Source organism: Gobio gobio (genome assembly GCF_949357685.1).
Source record: "Gobio gobio genome assembly, chromosome: 12".
Classification (NCBI taxonomy): Eukaryota; Metazoa; Chordata; class Actinopteri; order Cypriniformes; family Gobionidae; genus Gobio; species Gobio gobio.
Genome location: NC_137105.1, coordinates 8160226 through 8188147, shown reverse-complemented (window position 1 = coordinate 8188147; position 27922 = coordinate 8160226). Strand labels below are relative to the sequence as shown.

At 34.7% G+C, this 27922-nt stretch overlaps 1 protein-coding gene across 1 annotated transcript; it reads right to left on the bottom strand.

Annotated features, from left to right (window-relative positions):
* Positions 1-101: 101 nt before the first annotated feature.
* Positions 102-24786, bottom strand: fermt1 (FERM domain containing kindlin 1). The gene is made up of 15 exons (XM_079830342.1): positions 24741-24786; positions 22328-22477; positions 14927-15160; positions 13423-13557; positions 12786-12975; positions 11492-11594; positions 9242-9349; positions 7763-7894; positions 7132-7181; positions 6613-6737; positions 6423-6529; positions 3957-4181; positions 3700-3824; positions 941-1082; positions 102-854 (listed from the first exon to the last, which is right to left on the bottom strand). The coding sequence occupies exons 2-15, from the start codon at positions 22467-22469 to the stop codon at positions 681-683; spliced, it is 1992 nt and encodes a 663-aa protein (XP_079686468.1). The 5' UTR covers positions 22470-22477; positions 24741-24786; the 3' UTR covers positions 102-680.
* Between the last annotated feature and the right edge of the window lie 3136 nt (positions 24787-27922).

The following is a 27922-nucleotide window of genomic DNA, read 5'->3' as shown; positions in this document are numbered from 1 at the left end:
ACTATATAGTTCGTACAAACATAAATAAAACACCAAATATTCCAAATCAAGTATGCTAAATTATCAGTATTAATTATGAAATTCAGACAAAAGTCAAAATTGGACCTCATAATGGAAGTGAAGATTTATTTAGACTATTTTATGATTTCCCAGCCAACATAAAGAAAACAAAATTACATTAAAACAATAAAGGAACAATAAAAAAATAAAATAAAAAGGATTTTTTTTTTTCTTTTTTCCAGAAAACAAGCCAAAAGCCCCAAGACATTTTGGTGATGCGTTTAATGTAAACTCATTTAACATTCAAAAACGGAACTGTAAAAACACTTTATTAGTACATAACTTCAAAGAAAATGGTACAATGGTAAACTAGCAAACTCATTTAAAGCCAAACTCCACCGTAATCATACTCTTTATCTATTATACAAATTCATGGATGGAAATGTGCACCGTAAATGATGCATATTGTTCAGATGCAAAAACAAAAGAGTCAGCAAATGTTTTGTTTCAGATCCAAAATATGGATTGAATAATCTGATTTATTTTCTCTTTTGAGCACAAGGCTTGTGTGTGTCTTAATACAAATATAAAACAACTTTGGCAAATTGAAAAAACACTATACAACTTGTTTTCCTGCACCCCTAAGGGCCATGTCAGAGTCCTGCCGTGTTGACGTGAGGTCAGTCTTGTCCTCCCGTGAGTTTGTGGAAGAGTTCTTCATCTAATGTTTCATTCTGGTCTTTTGAGCGCGTTGAAAGGAAAATGTATCCTCCGATGTACTCGTGAACCACTTTGCAGTCGCAGCTCTGGCAGGAGAACGCAATGGACACGCTCTGGTCAAACTCAATGGCCACCTGTAACACGAATAAACACACTCAAAAAAAGTCATGTTTGCACCAGCCACGCAGGTTACAAAGGTAGTTTGAAGCATTTTATTCACCTGTTTAATCTCCCAGTTGACGTTCCATTGTTTAATGCTGGAAAACCTCCAGGTGGTCACAGGCAAACCAGTTGATATGTCAATGCGGATCAGCCTGTTGTAGGAAACTCCCAGGAGCTCGTCTTTCTTGCTCCCTCTGAATCTGTGGCACGCAAAAGACAAAGTTTCATGATGAAAGGGCTCAAAAACCATAGACAGACATGAGTAATACCAGGCACAAATTGATCTGTAGTTCAGCAAAATTACCTGAAGGTAACATTATGTCTAATTTCTCATTTTCAGCATGCGTTTGAATGATTCAGTGACCATATAGTTAGCTCAAACAGCTGTGAAGTATCTGGATATTACATTTCAAGCACCAAAAATGGTCAGTGCTTGATTATGAAACTGACAAAAAGTCCAAAGTGGACCTCATAATGAAGGTGGACATATTCGATGAGAACAAAATTACAATTGAAATGGAACCTTTAAATGGAAGGACAACACTATTAAATCCCAATTTTAATATATTTTTTAAAAACAAGCCGAATGCACTTGGACATTTTGATGATGTATTAATGTAAACTCACTTATTATTTGAAAAATTGAACTGTAAAAAGCACTCATTGCACAACTTCAAAGAAACCTAAGATTTGAATCACATTTCATGGTTGAAAGACTCAAAAACCCAAGGCCTAGAAAAGTCCCTGAGCAATACCAGTCACAAATTAACCTGTTGTTCAGCAAAATTACTTGACAATATGGCACTGGAAATTTGATGTCTAATTTATGTTAGAAAAAACTTGTATGCTTGAATGATTCGGTGAGTACATGTTTTGTACAAACAGCTGTACAGAATCTGTTTATATGAATTATGAAATTGACACAAAGTCAAAATTTGACTGCACAATGAAATTTATGTAGGCTATTTTCAGATTTTTCAGTCGACACACTCAATGAAAACAAAAGTACACCTTAAAATATTTCACTTTAAATGGAAAGACAACTTGATTTAAATTTTTCAGGAAAAAAAGCATAGACATTTTGATGTAAACTCGTTTAACTTTAGAAAAACTGAACTTCATTAAAGGTCCCATGGCATGGCATTTTTCTATTATTTTATAATGTTTCCTGAGCTGTACTTATATTGTTAGTATGACTTTTACATCATAAAATGTCATAATTTAGAAATAAAAGGCATTTTGTCTATACTGCTGTTTGCCCTGTGGCTGAATGCCCTGCTTCAAGAGGCGTGTCTGCTGTGAGACTTCAGTAAAAACACCCACTGTTGTGATTGGCTGACATCTTTGCATTTTATATGAGCGGAGGGGGCGTGGTTTATCGAGGCACGAGCAGGCACGAGTCTGCCAGGGAGACGGATGGACCTGAGTTCACTTCACATCAGTTCTCAGCATGTCTGAACTGTTTTAGTTACAGCATATACTTTAGGTTATTAGTCTATTTCTAGTCGGAGGGACTGTCACTCATGTCAGAAAGTTAGTAACTTTAGTAAATTATGGATCAGCGCTGACTGGAGACGCGAACCGTTTAGAACGATTCAGTCCGATTTGGTGAACTGATTCGGTTCACTAAAAAGAACTGGTTCAAAAGAAAGATCGTTCGCGAACCGGACATCACTAATGTATCAGAGACTGAGCTCAGCGATTGCTAACAAAGTTATTTATAGTAACTACTGAGTTATGAGAGCGCTGTCAGTCAGCGCGAGTTTATTGTGTTTGTATCTGAGAGTTCTGAATAAACAGTCACACCGAGTCCGTCTCTTCATCATTATTCTACCAACTTTGTAACACATGCAAAGTACCATTACAGCTGTCGAGATGAACGAGTTAAAAGTAAGTGTTGATAATAGCATTATTTTTAAAATAAAATAAAAGCGTCAGTGACGCGCGTTGAGTACACAGCGCAAACAAAGACACAACAGCAGTAATCGGATGTAATCCAGTTTATTGTGGGGCTAGGCTGGCTAGCCCGGATATGCTCAAGCTTACCCCCCTTCTGCTTAATCTCACGCCGCGTTTGGTGCCTCCGCTGTGGGCCAGATGCAGTACTGTGGGTCGGGGATGTTGAAGGCCGAGCTTCGGCGTGTGTGAGGTTTATCTCTGCTGATGTTGAGCAGAAACTCATGACTGTATGCACATTTTAGAACCGATAGACGCGACGAGGACGTACAAAAACACTGACTCACAAGATATAAAACACGAAAACACCGTTCTGTCGGGAGAGAGAAGCCGCATTGTGTGCACGAATAATAAATAATTAGCTACACATCAGAAATCACTGATCACAGATCAGAAGGAACTGAAAAAAGACTTCTGTTTTCATTTGTACATCCAAACACTGAGAAACTGCCAGCGTTCACTCGTTCACAAGCAATGATGCAATGATCTCTCGACGAGCGTTTGCATGGGCGTGCCAGATTCTCTGGGCGGAGGAAAGGGAGGAAACCGTGCCTGCTTGGACGTCAAACCAGGAGACTTCAGGATTGGCTAGTCTGGCCTGTCATTTTCTCAAAGGCAGAGAAAGACAGCCACAACTCGGTTTTACACCGATCAACATTTCTATCCACTTGGGGACAATATTCAGGCTAGGGGAACTCATATTAATGTTGAAAAACCTCATAAAATGAAAATTTCATGCCATGGGACCTTTAATACACAACTTAATCATAATTCATGGTTGAAGGGCTCAAAACCATACTCAGGTTTAGTATGTCCCTAAAAATGCATTGCACAAATCAATCTGTTGTTCAGCAAAATTACCTCACGATATAGTACTTGATGCCAAATTCAGGCAGGGACTGCCAAGCTTGGATAAAACGCATTTTAGCCTCCATGAGGGAAAGCTGGGAAATATTGTGATGGACCTCCAAGAGTCGTGTGGTCAGCTAAAATAAGAAGAAGAATAGAATAAATATACATTTGCTATTACTGTAACAGATCTCAAATAACAAATGATGTGATGGCATGGTGAAAACGAGCCATATCCTTTCCATTCTGTGTCGAGACTGTAATTTCACCTGTTTGGTCTTGTACTTCTTTGCATATCGGGGAGAAACGAAGCACTCGGCATTCATCTCCATGGACTCTACGTCAGGCGCTGCCTGGCCAGGAGGGGGCGCTAGACTCTTCATCTGCAGGAACGACTGGATGTTCTTCACCTCGGTGCGGTACGAGCTGTAAGCCATCGTCTTTCCTTTAGAGGCCAAAATACAGGCAGCTTTCCACTTGGCGTACTGCGTTTCCTGTTTGCATTTATTTTTAGCAGAAAAAACAAACAAATAAATGCAAACCCCTCAATTTAAATGCTCATAAAGCTTCTGATTGTAATTTAAGCCTGTAAAGACGTATATGAAATATGAAATATATGAAATATGAAATAATAGTCCGAAAAATCTATTTTTAAGTCGTTATATGCATATATATTATGAAATATTATTACAATGTAAAATAACTGTTTTCTATTTTAATATATTTAAAAAATATTCCTGTGATCAAAGCTGAATTTTCAGCATCATTACTCCAGTCTTCAGTGTCACATGATCCTTCAGAAATCATTCTAATATGATGATTTGCTGCTCAAGAAATATTTATGATTATTATCAATGTTGAAACTTCTGATCAATTAAATAAATCCTTGCTGAATAAAAATCTTACTGACCCCAAACTTTTGAACATTCATGTATAAACTAGTTTAAATTGACTACAGATATAGAGTAGTTTATTGAACCTTTATACAAAATATTTTTTTTGAATTCTGAAAACAGTTTGCATTTGTTTTGTTTTGTTTCATATTTGATACATCAGGTTCTTATAATGAGAATTTATATTTGAGGAGGGAAAAAAAACCCATACATTTTACTCAAAGGCCCAAACTGAGCAGAAATATGCAATTTGGTGCAGTTATCGTTATTTATATGGCCAAAAAGTATAAGATGAAATTCAAATGTTTCAAATCAGTACAGCAGACTAATTACAAAAAATGCATATAAAATACAGTTGTCACTCTGTTTCTCCCAATAATACGTCTTAATAATATGATACTAAAGCTTAGTTTTATGATCAAAGGTCTTTAGTTTTAATTATGGGGTGATTGTTCTTATTATTTATATTTATAATATAAATGGTGATATAATTATAACAGAGCGGAATATGATTACATAGATAGTAAATAATAGAGAGAAAATAATAATAATGATATTATTTGATATACATGACCACTATACTGTAATTTACAACAAAATTGCTCTATTAATTTAGTCTTAGCACTGGTAATTATGTCTTGTTATTATTATGTAGTGGAGATTGTTATTACTATTACTGTCCTTATTGTTATTGATGTTATTATAAAACTGTGATCTAACAGTTTAATACGATATGGTCATATTTTATATATTACATGATTATTATAAATACCGGGACATATTTGAATGTTTATGATAATGAGGATTATTCCATTGCATTATTGTATTTATTGAGATGGTCATAATGTAATTGGGTATTTTGTATATAAATTATAATAATATCACATAAATGATTAGTAATTTAAAAGACAATGACAGCAGCTATATGGTGTAATAAAAGGGAATTAATTGGGGGTGGGAGTAAATAAGTTCTACTTCTTTCCACTCCCTTTCGAGCAAGCATTATATGTGTAAATTTTGTGTGTATATATGTGTATATGTAGTATATGTGTGTATGTATGTGTGTATGTATGTATGTGTGTATGTATGTATGTGTGTATGTATGTATGTGTGTATGTGTGTATGTATGTGTGTATGTATGTATGTGTGTATGTATGTATGTGTGTATGTATGTATGTGTGTATGTATGTATGTATGTGTGTGTGTATGTATGTATGTATGTATGTATGTATGTATGTATGTATGTATGTATGTATGTATGTATGTATGTATGTATATATATATATATATATATATATATATATATATATATATATATATATATATATATATATGTAGTATATGTGTGTGTGTGTGTATGTGTATGTATGTATGTATGTATGTATGTATGTATGTATGTATGTATGTATGTATGTATGTATGTATGTATGTATGTATGTATATATATATATATATATATATATATATATATATATGTAGTATATGTGTGTGTGTATGTGTATGTATGTATGTATGTATGTATGTATGTATACATATATGTATATATATAAACTATTATATTTTTCTATGTATATTGTATTAGCATATTATTGTATTTTGCTCAAAATAAACTTTAATTTATCAATTGTAGGGAGCAAGCATATAATGCAATGAAATACAATGATGGTTGAGAGATGCCTGATGCCTTATATTTGACAATTTAACACAAACTTTCTAAAAACTTATAATCAAGTAGCCTAAATTCATCATGAAATATTCATAACAATATAACCGTTTACTTTATAAAAAGTAAAAAGACACGTGTGCCAAAATCTGCATGTAAAACACAAGTATAAAACTCACATTGTCACAGCGAATATAAACCTCGTTCATTCCGTCAGCTGCTGGCAATAACAGCTTAAGGCCGAACTTCCTCTCGGTGACGTTGACATCAGGAATCACCTCACACCCTGTATGATTATAGATATGGATTATCCCGCTAAAGCATGGGCTATATTAAAATGAATGATCTTCTCTCTGATTGGTAGCTCACCTCGTAGATGGAGTTGCTCAATGGGCTCTTTATTGGCAGACTCTTTGTTTTTGAAATAAGAAATGGTGGTGTCCCTAAAAACAAACCAGTACTCCTTATACGGCTTTAACGTCAATCGTTTGGGCCTGTAGAGCAAAGAAATGAACAGGTAAGTAAATATGCACTGTATAGTTATTGCAGATCTAGACACAAATGTCACTGAGCATTTTAGTTCTACTGCCAAAAAAAGGTAGCAAAAAGTACTGTTTTGCACATGGAACTATGGTATATGAATATGCTATCATCCAGTACCATGGTATGCATCTAATTGACATTATTGTATTCTCATCTGTATCATAGTCCTAAGATTTGTTTTGAATAACATGTCCTTTTTACACCTCAAATAAACCATTTTTCAAAAGATTATTTGTTAATAATTTGCTTTGCTTTCAAAGAAAAATCTGTAACATCCTACACTTTTACACTGAAATAGTAAGTTGATTTATTTTTCTTGAACAATTTTAATAACCTTAAACTCACCTAAACAGTTTAAGTCTATCTTCCAGCTTTGGAATATCAGTGATATCTTCCTGGAAAGAAAAGCACAAGTTAATATTCATACATTACTAACTCCTTTCATTTTGAAAGAAGTCTTGAAAGAAGGCTGCATTTATTTGATAAAAAAATTATGAAATATTTAAAACATTTTTTTCTATTTGAATATATTTCTAAATGCAATTTATTCCTGTGATCAAAGCTGAATTTCAGCATCATTACTCCAGTCTTCAGTGTCACACAATCCTTCAGAAATCATTCTAATAGGCTAATTTTTTGCTTAAGAAACATTCTTTTTTTTATTATCAATGCTAACATTTTTGTGGAAGGTGTGATACATTTTTCCTCAGGATTCTTTGGTGAATTGAAAGTTTAAAAAACAGCCATAAATGTATTTACTGTCACTTTTTATCAATTTAATGCATTCTTGCTGGATTAAAGTTTTAATTTCTTACTGACCCCAAAATTATGAACAGTAATATATAAACAAGCTTAAATATCAGCCAGATTCATTCCAGATATCATAAACTATCTACTATACCAGGTAACCTAATATCAGTCAGCTAACATCTTTATGAAGAAAATCTAATCATAATATCATAAAAATCACAGATACCAGGATTTTATCAGCGTTCCGTCCTTCCAGGGTGGATTCTAAGTTTGAGAGCGCAGCCTCGACTTCATCAATCTCTGGTTCATTGGAATTGGTCAGTGGTTCCGTTGACAAGGTCAGTTTACAGATGTGATACTGGAAAAGATTCAATCATTTTACATCTGAAACACCAATTAAGATGCATTGCAAAAAACAGCACCCATAACTCATTTTGGTTAGTCAATAATAGAGTTCAAGAGACTGAAAATGTATAAATTTCTCCTTTAAATATTGGTACATATAAATAGCGTTTTAATGGAGAGTTCTTAGTAAATAACTAATGAAGTAGATTACAAACTTTACTACATGCTAACCTCACAAATGCACAAATTCAATGGACATAATGCATGAGGCAGGTGTTTGAATCAATCATTTTAGAAACAAATAATGTGCTAAACGGCGGGAAAATATCTGTGCAAGCATTATTCTGTCATCTGATATTCTGTTTAGTTTTTTGTTCAGGCATGTATATCATCATCCTGCATTCAAAACAGATTTTCCCACCTCACACTGATTATAGACATAGATTACAGCACAAAACCTCAGTGTATGTCTGACTATGTGCAGATACAGATACTTCAGTTTGGTTTATTAGTGCCATGTTCACCTACACTTTACCTCACTGCGTAACTGAACGCTATCTTGTGTTGTGGAATGTGGAATGTCACATCCTTTGTCCTCGAAGTAAGTTATCTCATAGCTTCAGGTGAGAAAGGATGGCGCTAAAGAATTGACCGTTACTCAACACCATTCGAGATATGTCATGACGCTAAATACTATATGTTAGAGCATTCTTGTCGGATGAGCCAATCAGTTTTATTATAGTAAACGAAAACTAAAACCATATTTCTCATTTTTATTCATGTAGCTTAACATGAAAAAACCTAAAACTAACTAAAATGAAAACAGAAAAAATAAACAAAAATACAAAATATTAATAAAACCTATGATAGTGGAGCTAGATAGTGAATGTCTGTCTGCATAACTTTTCTTGCTCTCTGGAACTCAGAAATAAGTAGAAATTACCCAAAAATATGTTCTAAGTTCACATCAACCCCCCCAACCCCAGAAAGTTCAAAACATCTATTGTTTTAAATGATTAAAAAAATTGTTTGGTTATGCAAACATTAAGGGAAAATTACATTCTATAATTTTACAAACATTATGGGAACGTTACTTGTGAATGTTCTCTGAACGTTCTGATACAAGAAGTAGCTTTAAAAAAAATGTTAGATGAACATCTATTTTTTCAATGCATTATGTATAATACCATTTTGATGATTTTGAGAACGTTTTTAAAGACCCGATAACTCTGAATGAACTTTTTTTTTTTACATTACTGGAAGATTGTTTGCTCATAACTTTGAGAGAACTTTGCCAGAACTAAGTTCTAAGCCATAACGTTCCCTGTGAGCTGGGGAGCTGAGAACAGGTGTCCTGTACCTGCAGAGATGCAAACATGAGCATCTCTTCTTCAGTGCAGTCGATCTCCTCCAGCAGTATCGCCCATCTGGCCTGTTCGTACAGCTGTGTGATTCTCACTGCATCATACTACAAGAAGAAAAAGACCATTGCTAATTTAGACATATCAGGCCATCTAACGTTGTCGTCCATAAACATCTTACAGAGGCTATATTATGCCTTTTACAAAGTCTTGATTTTGTTTGTGTCACACACACACACACACACACACACACACACACACACACACACACACACACACACACACACACACACACACACACACACACACACACACACACAATCAAACCGTCTCCATTGACTTTGTATTGCGTGAAGTGACCTCCTTGTCATTTTTGACTTATAACAAAAACACAACAATGTCTAAAAGCTGAAATGTGAAAAGGTGTACAGCAAACAAGCTAAAAAACACAGAAGTTTTTATAAGCTGTCGACCCAAAAAATGAGTGTTCAAGGACACAAAAGTAGATACAGGCCATTGAGACAGAGCGCGACATGTTATATTACACTGAGAAGTACACCCACTGGAGGGGAACGTAATCAGCGACAGGAAATATAATATATAAAACTGACATTTGGATATTGGACTTAATAGTGACAACATATTTACTGCACACATAGGCATACTGAGTGTCCGGATCCCCAAATTTACCCATTCTTCCTGCTGAGGCATCCATCTTATTGCCTTTATCCACTTTTGTCTCCTTAAACGCTCGTTTTTTTTGGGTCGACAACTTATAAACATCAAGTTATGTGTTTATTAGCTTGTTTGCTGTACACCCTGTCACATATCAGCTTTTAGACATTGTTCTATTTTTTGTAATAAGTCAGAAATGACACGGAGGCAGCCTCACGCAATACAAAGTCAATGGAGAGCGTTGGATTGTCCCCTGTGTCCTTTAGTTTGCCGAACTTTCCACTACCATCAGCACTTTTATGGGATTGTGCTCTCATGCTAATTTGCCCTGTTGAGTAAATCTGGCCCTTATAGAATAACTCCCTTTAGACTAGGGTTGGGTACCGGTAACCGGTATGTACCGGACCGAATCAGAACGCAGATTTCGGTGCCTCATTTCGGTGCCACTTAAATTCAAACGTGCTTTGGCTGGCGTCCAGTCAGAGACAGACAACCCTCAGCGCTCGTGACATATCACAGCAATTCAGTGTTTTCAACCACATAATGTTTATTTGAGGTTTCAGACATTTAAATGCACATAAGTACTAGCAAAAACACACACTGATGTCTGTGGGAGCGGCAAAAACAATCCTTTCAGACAGTTATAACTTGACTACGTGTTTTATTCATTTCAGATACACATTATTTAGTAAACTAAAGTTTACTCTATTCTTCTCCCAGTTCAGCGGTCACTTACTTTCATGTATTTTGTGAGACGTGGATAAGTTACGTGATGTAAATCCGACAGATCCGATTCTCTGAGGCGCAAACTAACATGGTGGCACCCATCGCTCAGTATAGATCAACTAACACAGATTCACTCACACATATTTGAAAATCAGAACATCAGATAGTTCATTACATAGTTAGCAAGTTTGTGAATATTTTTAATAAAAAAGAAAAAGTGAAATACAGCTGAGCTGTCATACAGCACTATTGTGGCAGCTGTTTGTCATGTGAGAAGCATGACGCGAAGCCATGGAAACAATAAGGTGATGTTCTAAAATATTTAGCCAGAGAATATGGTCATATTTCTGAAAATAATGCTGAACCTTGAAGCTGGTTTGTAGCAGACCAAGAATACAGACTACTGCTGTTATTGCTGTAACTGTTATCTAGAGTTAAATTAGGCCTGTTGTAGTTGGGTTAGGTGGCTAGTTTTATTGTGAATTTGTTAAGTAAATTGTGTTTTGTATTTATTTATATTTATATATTTAAGTATACTTTAAACTTGTAATAAAAAGCCATTCTTTAATCTCATCCACTTCGTTTTGTGGCTCTTTTTTTTTCTTTTTTTAAGTATCGGTTCAGGCACCGGTACCGTTTTAAAAGTATCGGTTTGGCACCGGTAATCAAAAAAAAAAGAAAAACGATACCCAACCCTACTTTAGACTGACTTTGTGCTTTGTAACTTTACAGACCTTTTTCATGCTCAAACAGCAACATTACACACTAAAGTAAGTTGAAAATGTAAAAAAGCATAATAAGTCCTCTTATATATATTGTGGTATAATTTAAAGGAATAGGTCTCTCACCTTTGGGTTGAGGTCAAAGAAGCAGTGGTACTTGAATCGCAGCAGGAGTCTGTCGTTTTCCTGAATTCCCTGTTCCATCAGCGAGCGAGAGGAATCCAGCCACCTGCAGATCAACATCTTAGTTAAAATACCAATAAATACAGCAATATATAAAGTCAACATGACAATTCTTTTTTTTGTGTGGAATATTGCAGTTTTTATTATAAATTATTTATCCGTGCACTTTTTTTTTAAATTCATGTGCCTCATAATCTTTAATAAAAAAAAACCTCCCCTCCATTTTGCAGTGACATCTCTTCTTTTCTCTGATGACGTGTTTACTGCTGTGAGGGCAGGACAACCTGTCACTCACATGAGATCAACCAATAGCAAACCACAACCATCCAGCCATCCAATCAATTCCTGATGGACAAAATCAAGCCGCCTTACATTTTTGCTCATTCGAGAAGCCGTTTCACTTAGATAAACGTCACAAGAGTGTAGAAATGACTATCACAACTTCCGTTTCATGCCAACTTTAAAGCAATGAGTTATTCAAGGCGTGTGCTACTGTGACTTTACCATAGTAAATGGATGTTTCTGGGAATTCAATGAAATAGAGCTTTTATAAAACAGTAGAAACTGCAATATGCTAAAATAAATGTTCAATAAATTTGTAAAAAAATTATATATACATTTAAAAATAGTAAATAGTTATAAACAATGCAAGAAGGTGCGTGGCTATTGTAACGGCGCTGAACGCTGTTGAATGAATGTCCAATCATATTTTAGAAATAAATTGAAGTATGAAGATCTATTAATAAAGACATTGAAGGTCTCTATTCTTGGTCGAACACTTTCATTCAAAAGCTGAAAGAAATTACTACTTTTATTTAAAGTAGCCTTGCTTAATTTAATGAAAAGTGACAGTCAAGACATTTATAATGCTACAAAAGATGAAATGCTGTTCTTTTTTATCAAAGATTCCTGACAAAATGTATCGGTTTCCGCAAAATATGAAGCAGCACAACTGTTTTCAACATTGATGATAATCAGAAATGTTTCTTGAGCAGCAAATCAGCATATTAGAATGATTTCTGAAGGATCATATGACACTGAAGACTGGAGTAATGATGCTGAAAATTCAGCTTTGACCACATGAATAAATTACATTCTAAAATAGAAAACAGTTATTTTAAATTGTAATAATATTTCACAATATTACTGTTTTACTTTAAATAAATGCAGCCCTTGTGAACATAAGAGACTTCTTTTGAATGGTAAGTAAATGTGCCTGTCTGTGTCTTTCTCTTACCCAGCATTAATGGCTGCTTTATCATCCATAGTAAGAGGCTTGTACAGTTTGGCCAGTTCCTCCGGTGGAAGGTTGGGCTGGCTGGCCGTCAGGGGACTATCTCCGAACCACAGACTGGTGGATGATGCAGGAGAACCGCTCTCCGGGTCATAGGTCGGAGTCATAGTTTTACTGTACAGACCAAGTCCTCCTGTAGAAAGTATAAATGTAAACATGTAAATTATTATTTGTTTAAAACTTACACATTTATCCAAACACAACTGTTGCTAATTATCTAGAAGCAATCTACAGTATTTTCTAAAACAAAAATGCATATTAAAGTGTTTAAAACTTGTACAAAAGGAAATATTCATTCATAAAAATATGTTTTATTTTATAATAAGATTTTTTATCTGGAAGCGTAAATGCATAATGCTTTTATAATCACTGAGCATTTAGTCTGAAATGTAAACTTTATTGACCTATTTATTTTATTTTAGAATTTAGTTGGTATTTATTTATTTTTGAAAGAAAAAATAATGTATTGATAACAGTCTAAGAATGTATATTTATATGAATGTATTTTTTATCGTTATGTAATAAAAAAATATCCACAAAAAAAGCAGTATCCTCATGGCCATTTGCAGCAAATAAATACCTCCCGCCATTCCGCTGGCGATGTCCATGTTTAATATCTCATCAATGGCTGATTCTGCACCCTTGTCTTTTTTCTTTTTCTTCTTTGGTTCATCTAGTGGTTTCAGAAGAGAAAGTTCTTCAGATCTTCTGATGTCTGTGAACCAAGACAGAAAACACATACAGTCAAACCAAAAATTATACAGACTACCTGTAAAATTGATACAAATTTGGGACCAAAATGATTCAGACACTTTGACCTGACTGAAGTGTTTTTTCTTGAATTGCTAATGTGCCCTTTTACACCCTTTTACACACAAAATGAAGCATTGCTTGGTCATTTGTTGACCTAAATTGGTTTTATCTAATTGTGTACTTAAATTTAACAGTTGACAGCTGATTGGTTGATTGTAATCCATTACATACCTTTCTGTTATCTGACATTATCAAGATGAATTTGACACTCTGAGTTCTTGTCATATTTTATTACCATTTTCTAAAGTATAGCAAATAAACTGTGATAATGTGAGAAAATGTTGAAGGTGTCTGAATAAATTTAGGTTTGACTGTAATTTAGTTTAGAATCAACAAATGTGCAGAAGTAAATAATGGAAAAAAACACAGCATTTTTTTCATGTGAAAATGAATTAACTGGAATTGTAAAAAAAGAAAAGAAAATTGTAAATTCATGAATATACAGTACTGGTCAAAAGTTGTAAACACTACTATTTTTAATGTTTTTGAAAGAAGTCTCTTATGCTTATCAAGCCTGCATTTATTTGATAAAAAATACAGGGAAAAAAGAATATTGTTAAATATTAATTCAATTTAAAAAAATGGATTTCTATTTTAATACCTTCAAAATAAATACATTAAAATATAATTTATTTATGTGATGCAAAGCAGAATTTTCATCAGCCATTACTGAAGTATTCAATGTGACATGATCCTTCAGAAATCATATAGTTGTACAGAGGCATCTTTACACAGCTGAGTTAAGGCTGTTTTGTGCCTGCTCAAAATTCAGTGTAAAGATGCAATGCAGCATAAAAGCCAGACTAAATTATGACTGATCTGATCCACCTCAGCCCCTAGTATAACAATAAGCAGTTAAAATGGTTGCGTAAATGCAAAGAACAGTCTGCGTAAAGACACCTAACTGCCACTTCAGAAGTGTTTCTGTGCCACCTTTGCCGTGTAAATTTGGTATTGTTTTTAAAAACCCAGATCTAGTATCAGGTTCAATTAAAAGTATTAATCATAAATGTTTGTTTTTAATAAGTGTCTGAGGGAGTTGATGTGGTATCTAAATGACGAAATAACACAAATCTCTATTAATATTACAGTATATTCAATCATTTTACACATTTAGGTGAATTCAGGTAAATTGCTTCCTTTTGCCATTGAGATGACTGGAAAAAAATTCCCATTTATACCGAATTAACCCTATTTCTTTTTCATGTAATTCATATGCAATAGGATTGTAATGCAATATTATATTAATAATATTTTATAATATAACTTACTGAGTGCTTTGCAGATCTCAGCCACGGCTCTGAAGACCACACCAGAGAAGCTAACAGGGAGCTTGATGGTCTTCATGTTGGGCAGCTGGATACAGAGGGGTTTGTGTTGTGGAGTGTAGCGCAGGTCAGCATCCGCTTGGACTCCATACTTATCCAGAGTCCAGTGTGTCTTCAGCAGCCAGCAGCTCTTCTGCTCCCACCAGATGGCGTGATCGGACCAGTCCTGAGGAGCCTCTGACACAAAGAGAACATCATACTCTGAGAACATGAGTCTGAGACAAGGCTCTGATGACATTTATCTCTACACACACACATATAAAGCCCAACAGCAGGGCTCCACAGTGAAACAGATTTTTGTGATAGTATAAACCTTTTGATACCTAAAAAGAGACAAAGTCCCTTTATGGCAAGTCATTTCACTCTGCGGCCATTTTTGAAACACCGATCAGGCAGCTATTGCCATCCCTTTAAATGGGGAAACATCGAATTCTCCAAAGCTGTTCACAAAGCTTACGATTAAATATCATATTTGAAATCCCCAATGAAATCTGACAACAACCGTCTCATAAAATGTGTTTCCTAATGCACTCCAGTCATAAGCAGAGCAGTCATAATCTGCTGACTTTCCCAATCAGTGATTGCCTCTTTTATTTAGAAGGCGGACTCATTTCGCCATAGTGTGCATTGCTCATTCTGACCTTCATAAGCTGTGTCCCAATTCAGAGGCTGCATCCTTCAAATGCCACAGCCTCTGAATTGGGACACAGGCTATAGTAATAGGAGTGCACCGTCTTTGTGTATCAAAAGTCTTTGAAGGAGCAGACAGTCACTGTTGCAAAACATTTCTTATTACTTTATCATGGTATCTATAAAAACATCTGTTCTATTACATGTATTTGTTTTAATGAAAAGGCTGAAAAGGAAAACAGGTTACACTTTATTTTAAGGTGACATTGTTACAAACAAGTACATTTAATATTAATGAACTAAATGCACTTACTATAGGGTTTAGGTTATGGTTTGATTTAGGGTTAGTTACTTGTAATTATGCATAATTTGCTGTTATTACTACACTAAGTACATGTAACAAGTGTAACAACGTCACCTTAAAATAAAGGGTAACACTTTATTTTCCAGTGTCTTTGATACACGTTACATGTAGTTACAATAACTACATAATTACATCCAACTAACCCTAAACCAAACCCTAATCCTAACCCTATAGTAAGTTCATTGTTCATTAATATTACTCAGCACTTAAGTGTATAATTACACTGTAACAAGGACACCTAAAAAATAAAGTGTAAACAAATAAAGTAATACCGGAAAATCAAATCAACATTTATTTTTTATAGCACGTTTAAAAACAACATAAGTTGACCGAAGTGCTTTACACTCTCAACATTACTAATAATAAAACAATTGACAATACAAACAATACTAGTCACTTCTCAAACTCCCAGCCCTTATGGGCAGTTGTACGCAAGAGAGAAGAGATGTGTTTTCAACACAGATTTAAAACATTCTAACCAGAGCCGCTGAAAAACAGAGTTATGATACTCCCATAGACTGAACTGAGGAATGCTGAAGTAAAGCGTGTCATGGAGCGACCAATAGTTCCGAACAACCAGTAGTTCCAGCATTGAACCCCATTCATTTCAGTGTATCTCAAGCACACTCGCTGGCAAATTGATGAAATTACTGCATATTTTGAGATTTTATGGCATTAGTTGACCTCTCAGGAATAGAAGTGGTATTTTATGAAGCGCGTTATAGTTAATGTTTATTGTTATATAATAAAGTTAAAATGTTAAGACTATAACTGCAGTTAGATAACGTGAGCAGCACTGCGGCAGCTACTATATCCAGATGCTATCTGTCATATTTCAACAGTTTTTAGTCTCTCTGAGATCTTTCTGTCGAAAGCGTTTCTATGAAGTAGCCCATTCAAGGAATAACGTATGACGCCTATGAATAATGAATATGAATAACGCCTGGATAAAAAGAGTTGAATTAAATTGGTTGCCCTGTTTTTTTTTAAACACTATTTAAAACTTCTTTCTTGGTTTAAATTCTGTATATGCTAGAATCATTCATTTATATTCACCTGTTGTGTATGCTTATGTGAGAATCATAACATTCGGACGTTAACAACATTTAAATTATAAAAGAAATTACAAAGTAAAACATCTGTTCTATTACATGTATTTATTTGAATGAAAAGGCTGAAAAGGAAAACAGGTTACACTTTATTTTAAGGTGATATTGATACAGTGTAGTTTTTTTAAACACTATTTAAAACTTCTTTCTTGGTTTAAATTCTGTATATGCTAGAATCATTCATTTATATTCACCTGTTGAGTATGCTTATGTGAGAATCATAACATTCGGACGTTAACAACATTTTAATTATAAAATAAATTATCACTAAGTAGATGGCGGAAGAGGAAAACTTATTGGCTCATTAGCCATTTATTCTCTTTTTTTATGCATTTTTATAGATTATCAAATCACTATTATAACATAAAAATATCTATTTTTGTTACTTTATTTGTACTGAAGCGTTAAATAATTGGGCTAATTGTAGGGAAAATCGCAAAGCCTCATGAAAAACAAAAACTTCTGACTAAACTTCACAATAAATCTTTATTTAAATCGTCTCTGTGCTTTGTTTGTTGTGATGAGAGGATTTGTGGATAATGGGAAGATTTGTGTAAAATGTAAACTTGCACTAAAATTCATTCAGCGTTTTGAGACTATATAAAACTTATGTGATATGGATTCTCATTCCTGGTAAATTAAACATATGATTGGTCATTATTTTCAACAGAAATGCCTGTGATAGGCTACAACACTCAACGCTGTAAAATCATGCACTCACATGAACCCAAATAAAATAACCAGATCACTAAAAAAAAAAAACATTAACGTTATCTCTTCTTTATCTCTGTCCAGAATAAAATGCTACTGTAAAGCCTAGTCGATGCACATATTGTGTTAATATTTACCAGAAATTGCTGCAAATATAGTGAAACTGCTGTCTGTCCTGTTTAATCCTATTCAAACAGATTGACAGCGCGGAGTTGTTTGGAACTATTGAGAGCTCTATGAACCCTGTGACCGCGTGGCGGCGAAATCAAAGAGTGTCGCAACTCTCTTTTTCTATGGCTCTGATTCTAACGAGTCACATGATCAAATATGCGGAGGAAGGCTATTCCAGAGGCGTGGCGCTGCCACAGAGAAAGCACAATCTCCTTTAGTCTTCAACCAAGATTTAGGAACACTCAAAAGGAGACTCTGCGACGATCTTAAAGGTCTGGCCGTACAGTGATGTTGTAACAGACCAGAAATATACTCTGGAGCAAGACCATGTAATCCTTTAAAAACCATTAATAAGACCTTATATTGCACTCTAAAGTCAACAGGGAGCCAGTGCAGGGAGGCCAGTACAGGAGATATACTAGAGCGTTTCCTCGTGCCAGTCAGCAGTCTGGCCAATTTTTTGACATCCCCAGATATAAAGAATTGCAATAATCCAGTCTGGACAAGATAAAAGCATGAATCACAGTCTCCATATCTTTAAAAGTCAAAAAGCTCTTCAATCTGGCAATGCTCCACAATTGAAAGAAACTATCTTTAACCACAGCATTAATTTGTCTATCGAATTTTAGCTCAGAATCCAATATCACCCCAAGATTCCTCGCCTGCGTGGTGACGTTAGTGGCTAAAGGGCCCAGGTGAGGTGTTTTCGGCAAGCTTCGACGGACCAAAGATCACCACCTCAGATTTAGACTCGTTCAGCTGTAAAAAGCTAGATGCCATCCAGGCCTTCATCTCATCCAGACAGTCAAGCAAGGCTTTAAGTTTGGGTTAAGTTTGGTACTTTTTGAGTTTATGCGGAAAAGTTAGGGTAAAGCCCTAAAACACCAATTTCAAATGAGCTTTTAGTTTAAACAGGTCAATATTTATAATTGTGTTAAATTTTGAGTAATGGTATTGCTAAGTAAAACTTAAAAAATTGTTGACAAAGTTTAAATAAAATAAAATACAAATATAAGATTAAATATTTAAAATGAACTAACTTAAAAATAAATTAAAGCTATACATTATGTATAAAAAATAATAACAAAAAGCACTCAACAAAAAATGCTAAAACATAAATTGAAATGAAAACTGAAAAAAAGAGATATTTACAAAATGAAAATAATAGTTTTTAAATAATACTGTTATTTGCATTTTTATTTGTAATTTTACTTTGCACATGTTAGTATAGGACTTTGAGGAAATTATTATTAAAGAGCTGAACTGGAACGTATTTCTGTGGAGTGGTTTAATGTGTAGTTAAAGGGGTCATAGAATGGTACATGCACTTTTACAAGTTGATTATACGGAAATGTGTGTTGGCAGTGCCTGTACACAACCATCCTATATTGATAAAAATAGATCCAGTGTTTTTTTTTAATCTCCTTATATATTTTCCCCTGTCTCAAATCGAGCCGTCCGACCGTGTGACGTTACACGGTGTACGCCCCTCCTAAGATTGTTGATTGACAGCAGCGTTTCAACACAGACCCGCCCTGAGCGAGCTGTCATCAGTCCGCCATTGTTGATACTCTGGAGCAGAATGGCGTCTAAGCGATTTTGGTGTTGTGTTGTTGGGTGTAATAACGAACACAGCAGTCATTTTGATGTTCCTAAATCCGAACTGCTGAAGACCCAGTGGCTGCAGTGCTGAGTTTTGTTTTAGAAGGGAATATTCCCCCCGATCAACGTCAATGTTTGCGCGAATCATTTCTCAGCAGACTGCTTTATAAACGAGCGTCAGTATAAAGCAGGTTTTGCTAATAAGCTGCTCTTGAAAAAAGGATCGTGTTCCTGCTGCACCTCAGGAAGATCGAAGATCTGAGTGTAACGTTTTATTAACCTTTATATTAATCTTTGTAAATCGCTTGCACGCTTCACGATGAATGAGGCTAATGTTTACAGGGTAAGTTACATTACGGCATGCTTTCTGTTTATGACGTTCTCAATATAATTCATAATCCCACGTTTATAATGAACAACGCGTTATGTTTGTTATTACAAACTGTGTACTCGGGTGATAAAGTTAACGTGGTAACACTACACTAAGCTTACTTTTGTACATGGTTTATAACGGTGTCTGTTACTGATTAAGAAGTAATGTAAAAAAAAAAAATCTTATAACATAACATCAATCTGTCAATGAACTAACACATCAGTAAACACATAGCAACTACGCTACTCTGCCAGTACAAAGATAGATCAAAATGACATGACGTTAACCAACCATTCAGAAACGTCCTGTTCGAACTTCGATGGGTTCGTCATCTGTTCCTGGTCCGACTCCGGTTCAAAATGATAAGGTTGCTCAGATGTGTCTTCAGAGACTCCCGTTGCCATTATTTCTCGAAAATATACCCTCAAATGTTGTCAAGGCAACCCTCCACATGTGTTGTGGTGTTGTGTCGGGTCGAACCAAACGCCCCACAGAGCAGAGGGGGCGGGGTGAGCAAAGCTCATTATCATTTAAAGTCACATACACTGAAATGACTTGCTAAAAACTGAGCTGGTTTTGACCATGTAAATTGAGTGTTTTCTTACAATACTAATGAGAATTTTTAATTAAAGTATATTACAAACTTTTCATTTAGACACTAAAGAATCATATTAACTTGCACAAAAATGTCATTCTATGACCCCTTTAAACTACAACCACGACATAAACCAGTTGCCACTGAGTAATACAAGCAGCATGAGGCTTGTTTGATGACACGACAAATTCACCTTGATGATTCTTCTTTTACTCACATTTCCTTCATCCTCCACAGTGATCATCCTCTGACTCACCCCTGTAATTACCTACTAGAGAAATTCTGGGGTGCCTGTACTATACACCTATTACGTTGACTATAAACAGATTCATGAATGACCATTTCCAATAAAAGACCTACATGGCAAAGCATAGTAATTACTGGGTGATGGAAAGCAGGATGTTTTGCTAACGTCTCTCTGGCTGACACAGTCACACAGTGAACTTCAGACCCTGCGTCGGCAAACAACACCTGAGTCAAAGAACAATAGCTCTGAGCACGAGGCTATACAAAGGTACGCAAGGCAAACATTGGGCGTACCTGTGCATTTCAACCAGTGTTTAGGACTCTAGAACTGTACTTGAGCGGGATCCAGATTACTTCGTTTTTCGTTCCTTTGTTTCTTTTTTAACAGGGGTTTCCCATAATCTCTGACTGACTTTTCAACCCATTAGAACCTTGCTAAACACAATTCTTAATTTAAAGAGCTTTGGAAATGTTCTTAAAAAGCGTTAAGCTTTTCAGAACCCCTTTTAAATCCAAATTAAAATCCTGAATTTGTATTAAAATAGCAAACAGAGGCTGCAACAAAACAGCAGTTAAAATGAAATGAAGTGTTGTATTATTATAAAAAAATTTTTAGTATGAATTACCCATAAAATGTTATCATACACACAAAATATGAAGTATTTCCATTTATATATATATAAGTATTTGAATAATCAATGTTTGAAGTGTGACCTACAACTGTTTTTAATTTATATATTATTTCATAATATTTCATAAATTAACTTACGTTTTATTTACTAAGAAGGAAAAAACATAATATACCAGAATACTTTAATTTAATCAATATATTATATAATTGATAGATGTCAATATTTAGTTTAATAAGATATATTAGTGCTGTCAAATCTATTAATCGTGAAAAATTGCATCTAACATAAAAGTTTTTGCTTACATAATATATGTGTGTGTGTGTATAAGAGTATATATATATATATATATATATATATATATATATATATATATATATATATATATATATTTATATATATTAGACTTTTAATTTTTGTTTACTTAATATGTATATATATATATATATATACATTTATTAAGTAAACAAAAACTAAAAAGTCTAGTACTGGTATATAAATATAATAATATACAGTATATATATATATATATATATATATATATATATATATATATATATATATACACACACACACACACACACACACACATATATATATGTATTAATTAAACAAAAACTTATGTTAGATGTGATTAATCGCTGTATGCAAAATTTTACTCTGTGAGTGTGTCAATTTTTTTGACAGTACTGAAATATCTTCATCAGTTGGAAAAAAATGTATTGTACATATCAAGGTATAAATAATAATATACCAAATGATTTTTTGTCCAAAAAAAAAAACGTGTGACTAAATTACAATTTAGTAAATTTCTCTTCCTGTCATTCCAATTCCCATTCATAATTCAACATTCTTTGTGCTTTGGCCGATTCGTGTTCATACTCCTGTGTTGGTTCTTCAACCGAATTACTCACTGATCTTCTCCACAAGTTTGAGCATGAGACCCCCGACGTGGAGATCCCCCTTGACCCGCAGTTTAAACTTCATGCCCTCGTCTCCCTCGCGCTGGTCCACCTGGATGGTGAGCTCCCAGGAGTGTACCGTGGATGTGGCCATGATTCTGCCTGCAATCAAATCACAGACAAACACAGAAACAGTTACTAACCCCCACAGGCACATGATATAGTCCGATCCAGGAAACTATTAAAGTTATTATGTCGCAATACTTTTTTTTTTCATTTCAAACAGCATATTCTTGTTTTATGATTTGAAAACAGACCAAAAAGTTTATTTTTTTATGTTTTGCTTGAAAAGTGTGTTTACTTCACTCGTAACACTTATAAGGTCTCATTAGTTAAAACGAGCTAACAATGAACACTTCTACAGCATTTAATAATCTTAGTTAATGTTAATTTCAACATTTTCTAATACATTATTGAAATCAAAAAGTGTTAATATCTGTTAATATTATATAATGAACCACAGCTAACATAAACTAACAATAAACAGTTTGTATTTTTATTTACTAATGTTAACAAAGACTAAGGTCAAACTTAGATTAGGGTCCAATTACCACTATTAACTTTTGCCACAATACACTTCTAATTACTGCTTATTAATAGTTAGTAATGTAGTTGTTAAGTTTAAGTATTGGGTAGGATTAGGAATGTTGAATATGGTCATGCAGAATAAGGCATTAATATGTGCTTAATAAGTAATAAACATTCAATATCCAAGTAATATGCATGATAATAAGAAACTAGTTAATATTGAGAATTGGACCATAAACTAAAGTGTTACCAAGACTACTAAATACTGTAACAAAAGTATTTATTAATGTATTAACTAATGTCATCATATTGTAAAGTGTTACCATAACTAACATTAACAAAGATTAATAAATAATACTTGTCAGTTTATGTTTGCTAATGCATTAACTACAAATGAGACCTTATTGTAAAGTTTTACAACTATTTGTTTTATTATCGATTAGTCAAGAAAATGTTTTATATAGCATTACAGTTATACAGAATAAATGAAACAAGGGGTAAACCTTCTATTTTTGATGTAAGTCTATGTTTACATATAGGCTACACAAAATCAGTACTTATACATAGTACTCCTATGTTTTTTTTTGTAATCATAAATATACCACTTTTGTTGTATGGCTTCTTAAGATTTTGAATATGAGCGCACATGACGTACGGATTGTTTGATGGTGTTTTTGTCCTTTTATGGAGTTTGAATTGAAAACCCCTGAACACACTCGATGACAGAAGTTTATTTTTTGGGTGAACTATTCCTTTAATGTCTCTAATGACAACATCTACTAAAACAGTGCTCACCAGAGGGAGTGACATACAGAGAACTAGGGTGGAGGAGGGATGTGATTACAGAACAAGGGAGACTTCAGCTTAAAATTCCTGACAAGCTGAGGCAAGACCACAGGCAGAAACAACAGAACGAACCACACAAACCCACCATCCTGCTGTCTGTTGGGTTACACATCAATAAACAACAAAGCCCAGGTCTTACACACAAAAACACAGAGTCAAGATCTGCTGTGTAAACTACACAATCCAAGACTTTACAGATCTTTTTGTGTGACTCAAGATGGGAAAGCAGTAATGTTTTTACAAGTTGTACGAGTTCTCAATATTGCTATTTTGAAAGATCAGGTCTGCCCATGTTCACTAAGGAGGGTGGGGGAGAGCGAGATGTTTGGCTAGATTAGAGATAAAACACTCTCTGAAATAAGACAACTATTTTGCAGCCCCAGGGCAAACCTGGTAAGCGAGCAGGTTAACATCCACAGGCGTAGAAAACAAGAATTTACACCTCCCTAGTGTAACACTTGAATTCAGATATAAACAAGTAGGACATTTAAGTCATTATAGAAGATACAATATGCAGATCTGAAGGAACATCAAGAACTTTTTAATCTGCAAAGAACCATAAAGTAACTGAATAACCCATAGCCTACTGTAACTGAAATGCTACAAATGTCATTTAAAACCATTAATGAAAGAATATACTATTACAAACATTACAGAAGTGTCAAATATCTCGAACTACAGTGATATAAATTAGCACATGTAGGAATATATCTGCATAGATTTACCTCAGAAAAGACCTGAATTTCTTACTTTACCCAAAGGAAAGAGTACAGAATGTTTTGAAATGCATATGATCCCTCGTTTTTCACTAATTCCATGATATAAAACATAGGCTCTTTCTTTAATGGATATGCATATCTACTTTATCAAGCATCTTTAAAACTCATTTGAATAAATTTTATCCAATAAAATAGCGTAGAGCAAACGAAACAGGAAACAGCTAGGCTGTATAATAGTCCAAATGTAGTAAAATATGAATTATTTCACTCACCTGAATGCGTTCCCGAGGATTTTCCTTTTGGAAAGTGAAACAGATCTCCTGTCCAGGTGGGCAAGCTGGAGAAAGCCCCGCCCAGTATTCTACTACGACAAAGGCCGGGCTCATGAATATTAATTAGATTGTGCCGCCCATCTCGCAAACTCTCCAATGCTAAAGGCTTTACTCGCATATGTTAATTGCGTGTCGGTGACGTAACGGTGTTGGATTTCAACAGCCAAGGCTTGTCTTTTATGAATATTGATATTGTCTAATAAAGATTAGCAACACAGTCTTCACCATAGTAGCATAATAACTGTGTGTACAGGAAGGGCCCGTAACGGAAGTGACTAAACAAGCCCCAACGCAAATACCTGAACACGAAGGTTGAATTGTTGCCCAAGCAATGACCACTTATGACTAGCCTGTGTGTTGTGTCTGTGAGATTTTTGCACCAGTTCCTTCCAGCCAACAAAACCAAAGATTTAAACCGGATTAAACCGCCAGAAAGGTTAGCTACGGTTACAATGGCTAGTCGCACTTTTTAATTTCATTTTGAACAGAATATATTATAATTTACAAGATATCACACCTCTGTTTTGTGAAATCGTTTGCTTGGTAAGTTTATATAGGCTACACTTTTAATATCTTGTTATTTAATGTGATATATGAATGGATTTTGTTAGCTTTGTTTTAAATATAGCCTGCATTATAGGCTAGTTTAGCATAATTGCCACGTTATTTGGTCCCAATTTTTTTATTTTACATATTAAATGTATTATTTCACAAAATTAGGCTATAACAGTGATAATTAAAATGCTAATAAAGTATAAGAAAATGAGAACAATGAACTGAATTTAAAAATGAATAATTTGTGATTATTTTGATACAGAAAAGTTGTATAATAAAATATAAATCTACCGTAATACCATAAAAACAGATTTTTATTTCCTAATCATTCTTTGCTTTCTTATTTGGAGTTCATCTGTCCAGCAGAGGTCAGACTTGGAAAACTAATATGCTATCATGGAATTGCCATGATTTTGTCTGTAGTTTTTTGGCATTCTTTGACGTATCTTGGAGTGAGTCCCATGCAAATACCATATATGAATGGTAATCAAAATCATAGAATACCGTACATTGATGAGACATACACTGACACATTTTGTTTTCATGAAGTGGGAGAAATAGACTGTTAACAAACTTGACAATACAACATTTTAAAGGGATAGTTCACCCAAAAATGAAAATGATGATTTACTCACCCTCAAGCCATCCCAGGTGTATATGACATTCTTCTTTCAGACGAATACAATCAAGTATCCAAGCTTTATAATGGCAGTGAATGGGGGACAAGATTTTGAAGGCCAAAAAAGTGCATCCATCCATCATAAAAGTACTCCAGAGGGGGGTGAAGCGAAGCAATGCGTTTGAGTAAGAAAAATAACCATACTTAAAATTGTACAAACTAAAATAACTAACTTCCAACAGACGGCTGTACGCATTGATTTACGGTGAAAGAGTAACCCCTGACCTGACGCATGACATATTGACAAACATGGAAAAAGCAAACAAAATGCCGGTCATGAATTAGAGTCTAAAATGAGAATTTTTAAAGAGAAATGTCTGAGGATTTCAATATAAGAGAAGAGGAGCTTGAGTTGCCTAGCCCTATTTGTTGAACCGCGAGAGGCGTCAAAGCTTACGCTCCTACATCTTATGTCATACATACCGAAGCTAGTTATTTAAGTTTATAGTTTTAAATATGGATATTTTTCATACATAACCGCATTGATTCACTTCAGAAGGCATGTATTAAAGGGATAGTTCACCCAAAAATGAAAATTACCCCATGATTTTCTCACCCTCAAGTTGTTCCAAACCTACATGAGTTTCTTTGTTCTGTTGAACACAAAAGATGATATTTTGAAGAATGTTTGTAACAAAGCAGATAGAGCAACCATTGGCTACCATAGTATTTTTTTCCCTACTCTTTTCTTTTGTGTTCAGCAGAACAAAGAAACTCATACAGGTTTGGAACATCTCGAGGGTGAGTAAATGATGACAGAATTTTCATTTTTGGGTGAACTATCCCTTTAACCCCCTGGAGCCGTGTGGAGTACTTTTGTGATGGATGTAGGGCTGCGCAATATATCGAAATATCGCAAGTGAAAATATCGCATGGGCACGCAATATCTGAATGATTGTAATAGGCTACTTCAACATTGTGAAAAGTGTACATTTTAGGTTGATGCATATAGCAGAGAATAGACTGAGCACACGACTGTTACTTATGTGACTTACTTGACATTAAAAAAAAGAGTTATTAAACGCAATAACTTGCGAAAAACAACTCTTTGCAGTCTCGTGCTGTCAATTCTTCAATATCGCACAGCCCTAGATGGATGGATGCACTTTTTTGGCCTTCACACTCTCGTCCCCTATTCACAAGCTTGGAAGAGCCAGGACATTTTTTAATATACCTCGATTGATTTCATCTCAAAGAAGAAAGTCATGTACACCTAGTATGGCTTGAGGGTGAGTAAATCATGGGGTAATTTTCAGTTTTGGTTGAACTATCCCTTTAATCCAGGCTTCCTCAAACTCGGGTTCTCACTGTCCTGCAGAGTTTAGCTCCAACTCTGATCAAACACACCTGAGCAAGCTAATCAAGTTCTTCAGGATCACTAGAAAATCACAGGAAGGTGTGTTTGATCAGGGTTGGAGCTAAACTCTGCAGGACAGCGGCCCTCCAGGACCAAGTTTGAGGAACCCTGCTTTAATCAATACAGAAATGCCCTAAAATGTTTCCAAGCTGCGTTTCTCCAGCACAACACTAGGTGTTGCTGTACAGCTGGTGTTCTGCCAGAGTTTAGCCACAATTTCGACTAAAGACTCGCATAGTTTCTGTCTCCCTATGGACATTATTTTATGGTTTGGTAAACCTTACAGGGAATGTGGACTTGACCAAAATATCAAATGTCAAGGCTCAGCCTAAAGACCCTAAATATGCGCCGTTAAAGCAGACTCCCGTGGGAGAAGTGTCCTCTTACATTTATGCTAATTCAAACCATGTCCAACGCTTATGATCTTTTGTTTTCTATTGGAAAAGCGCAACGTTAACACTTGTGTTCAAATTCCTACAGGAACACTATTTCATCATAAAGAAAAGGGCAGTATATCACACAGGCGACCCT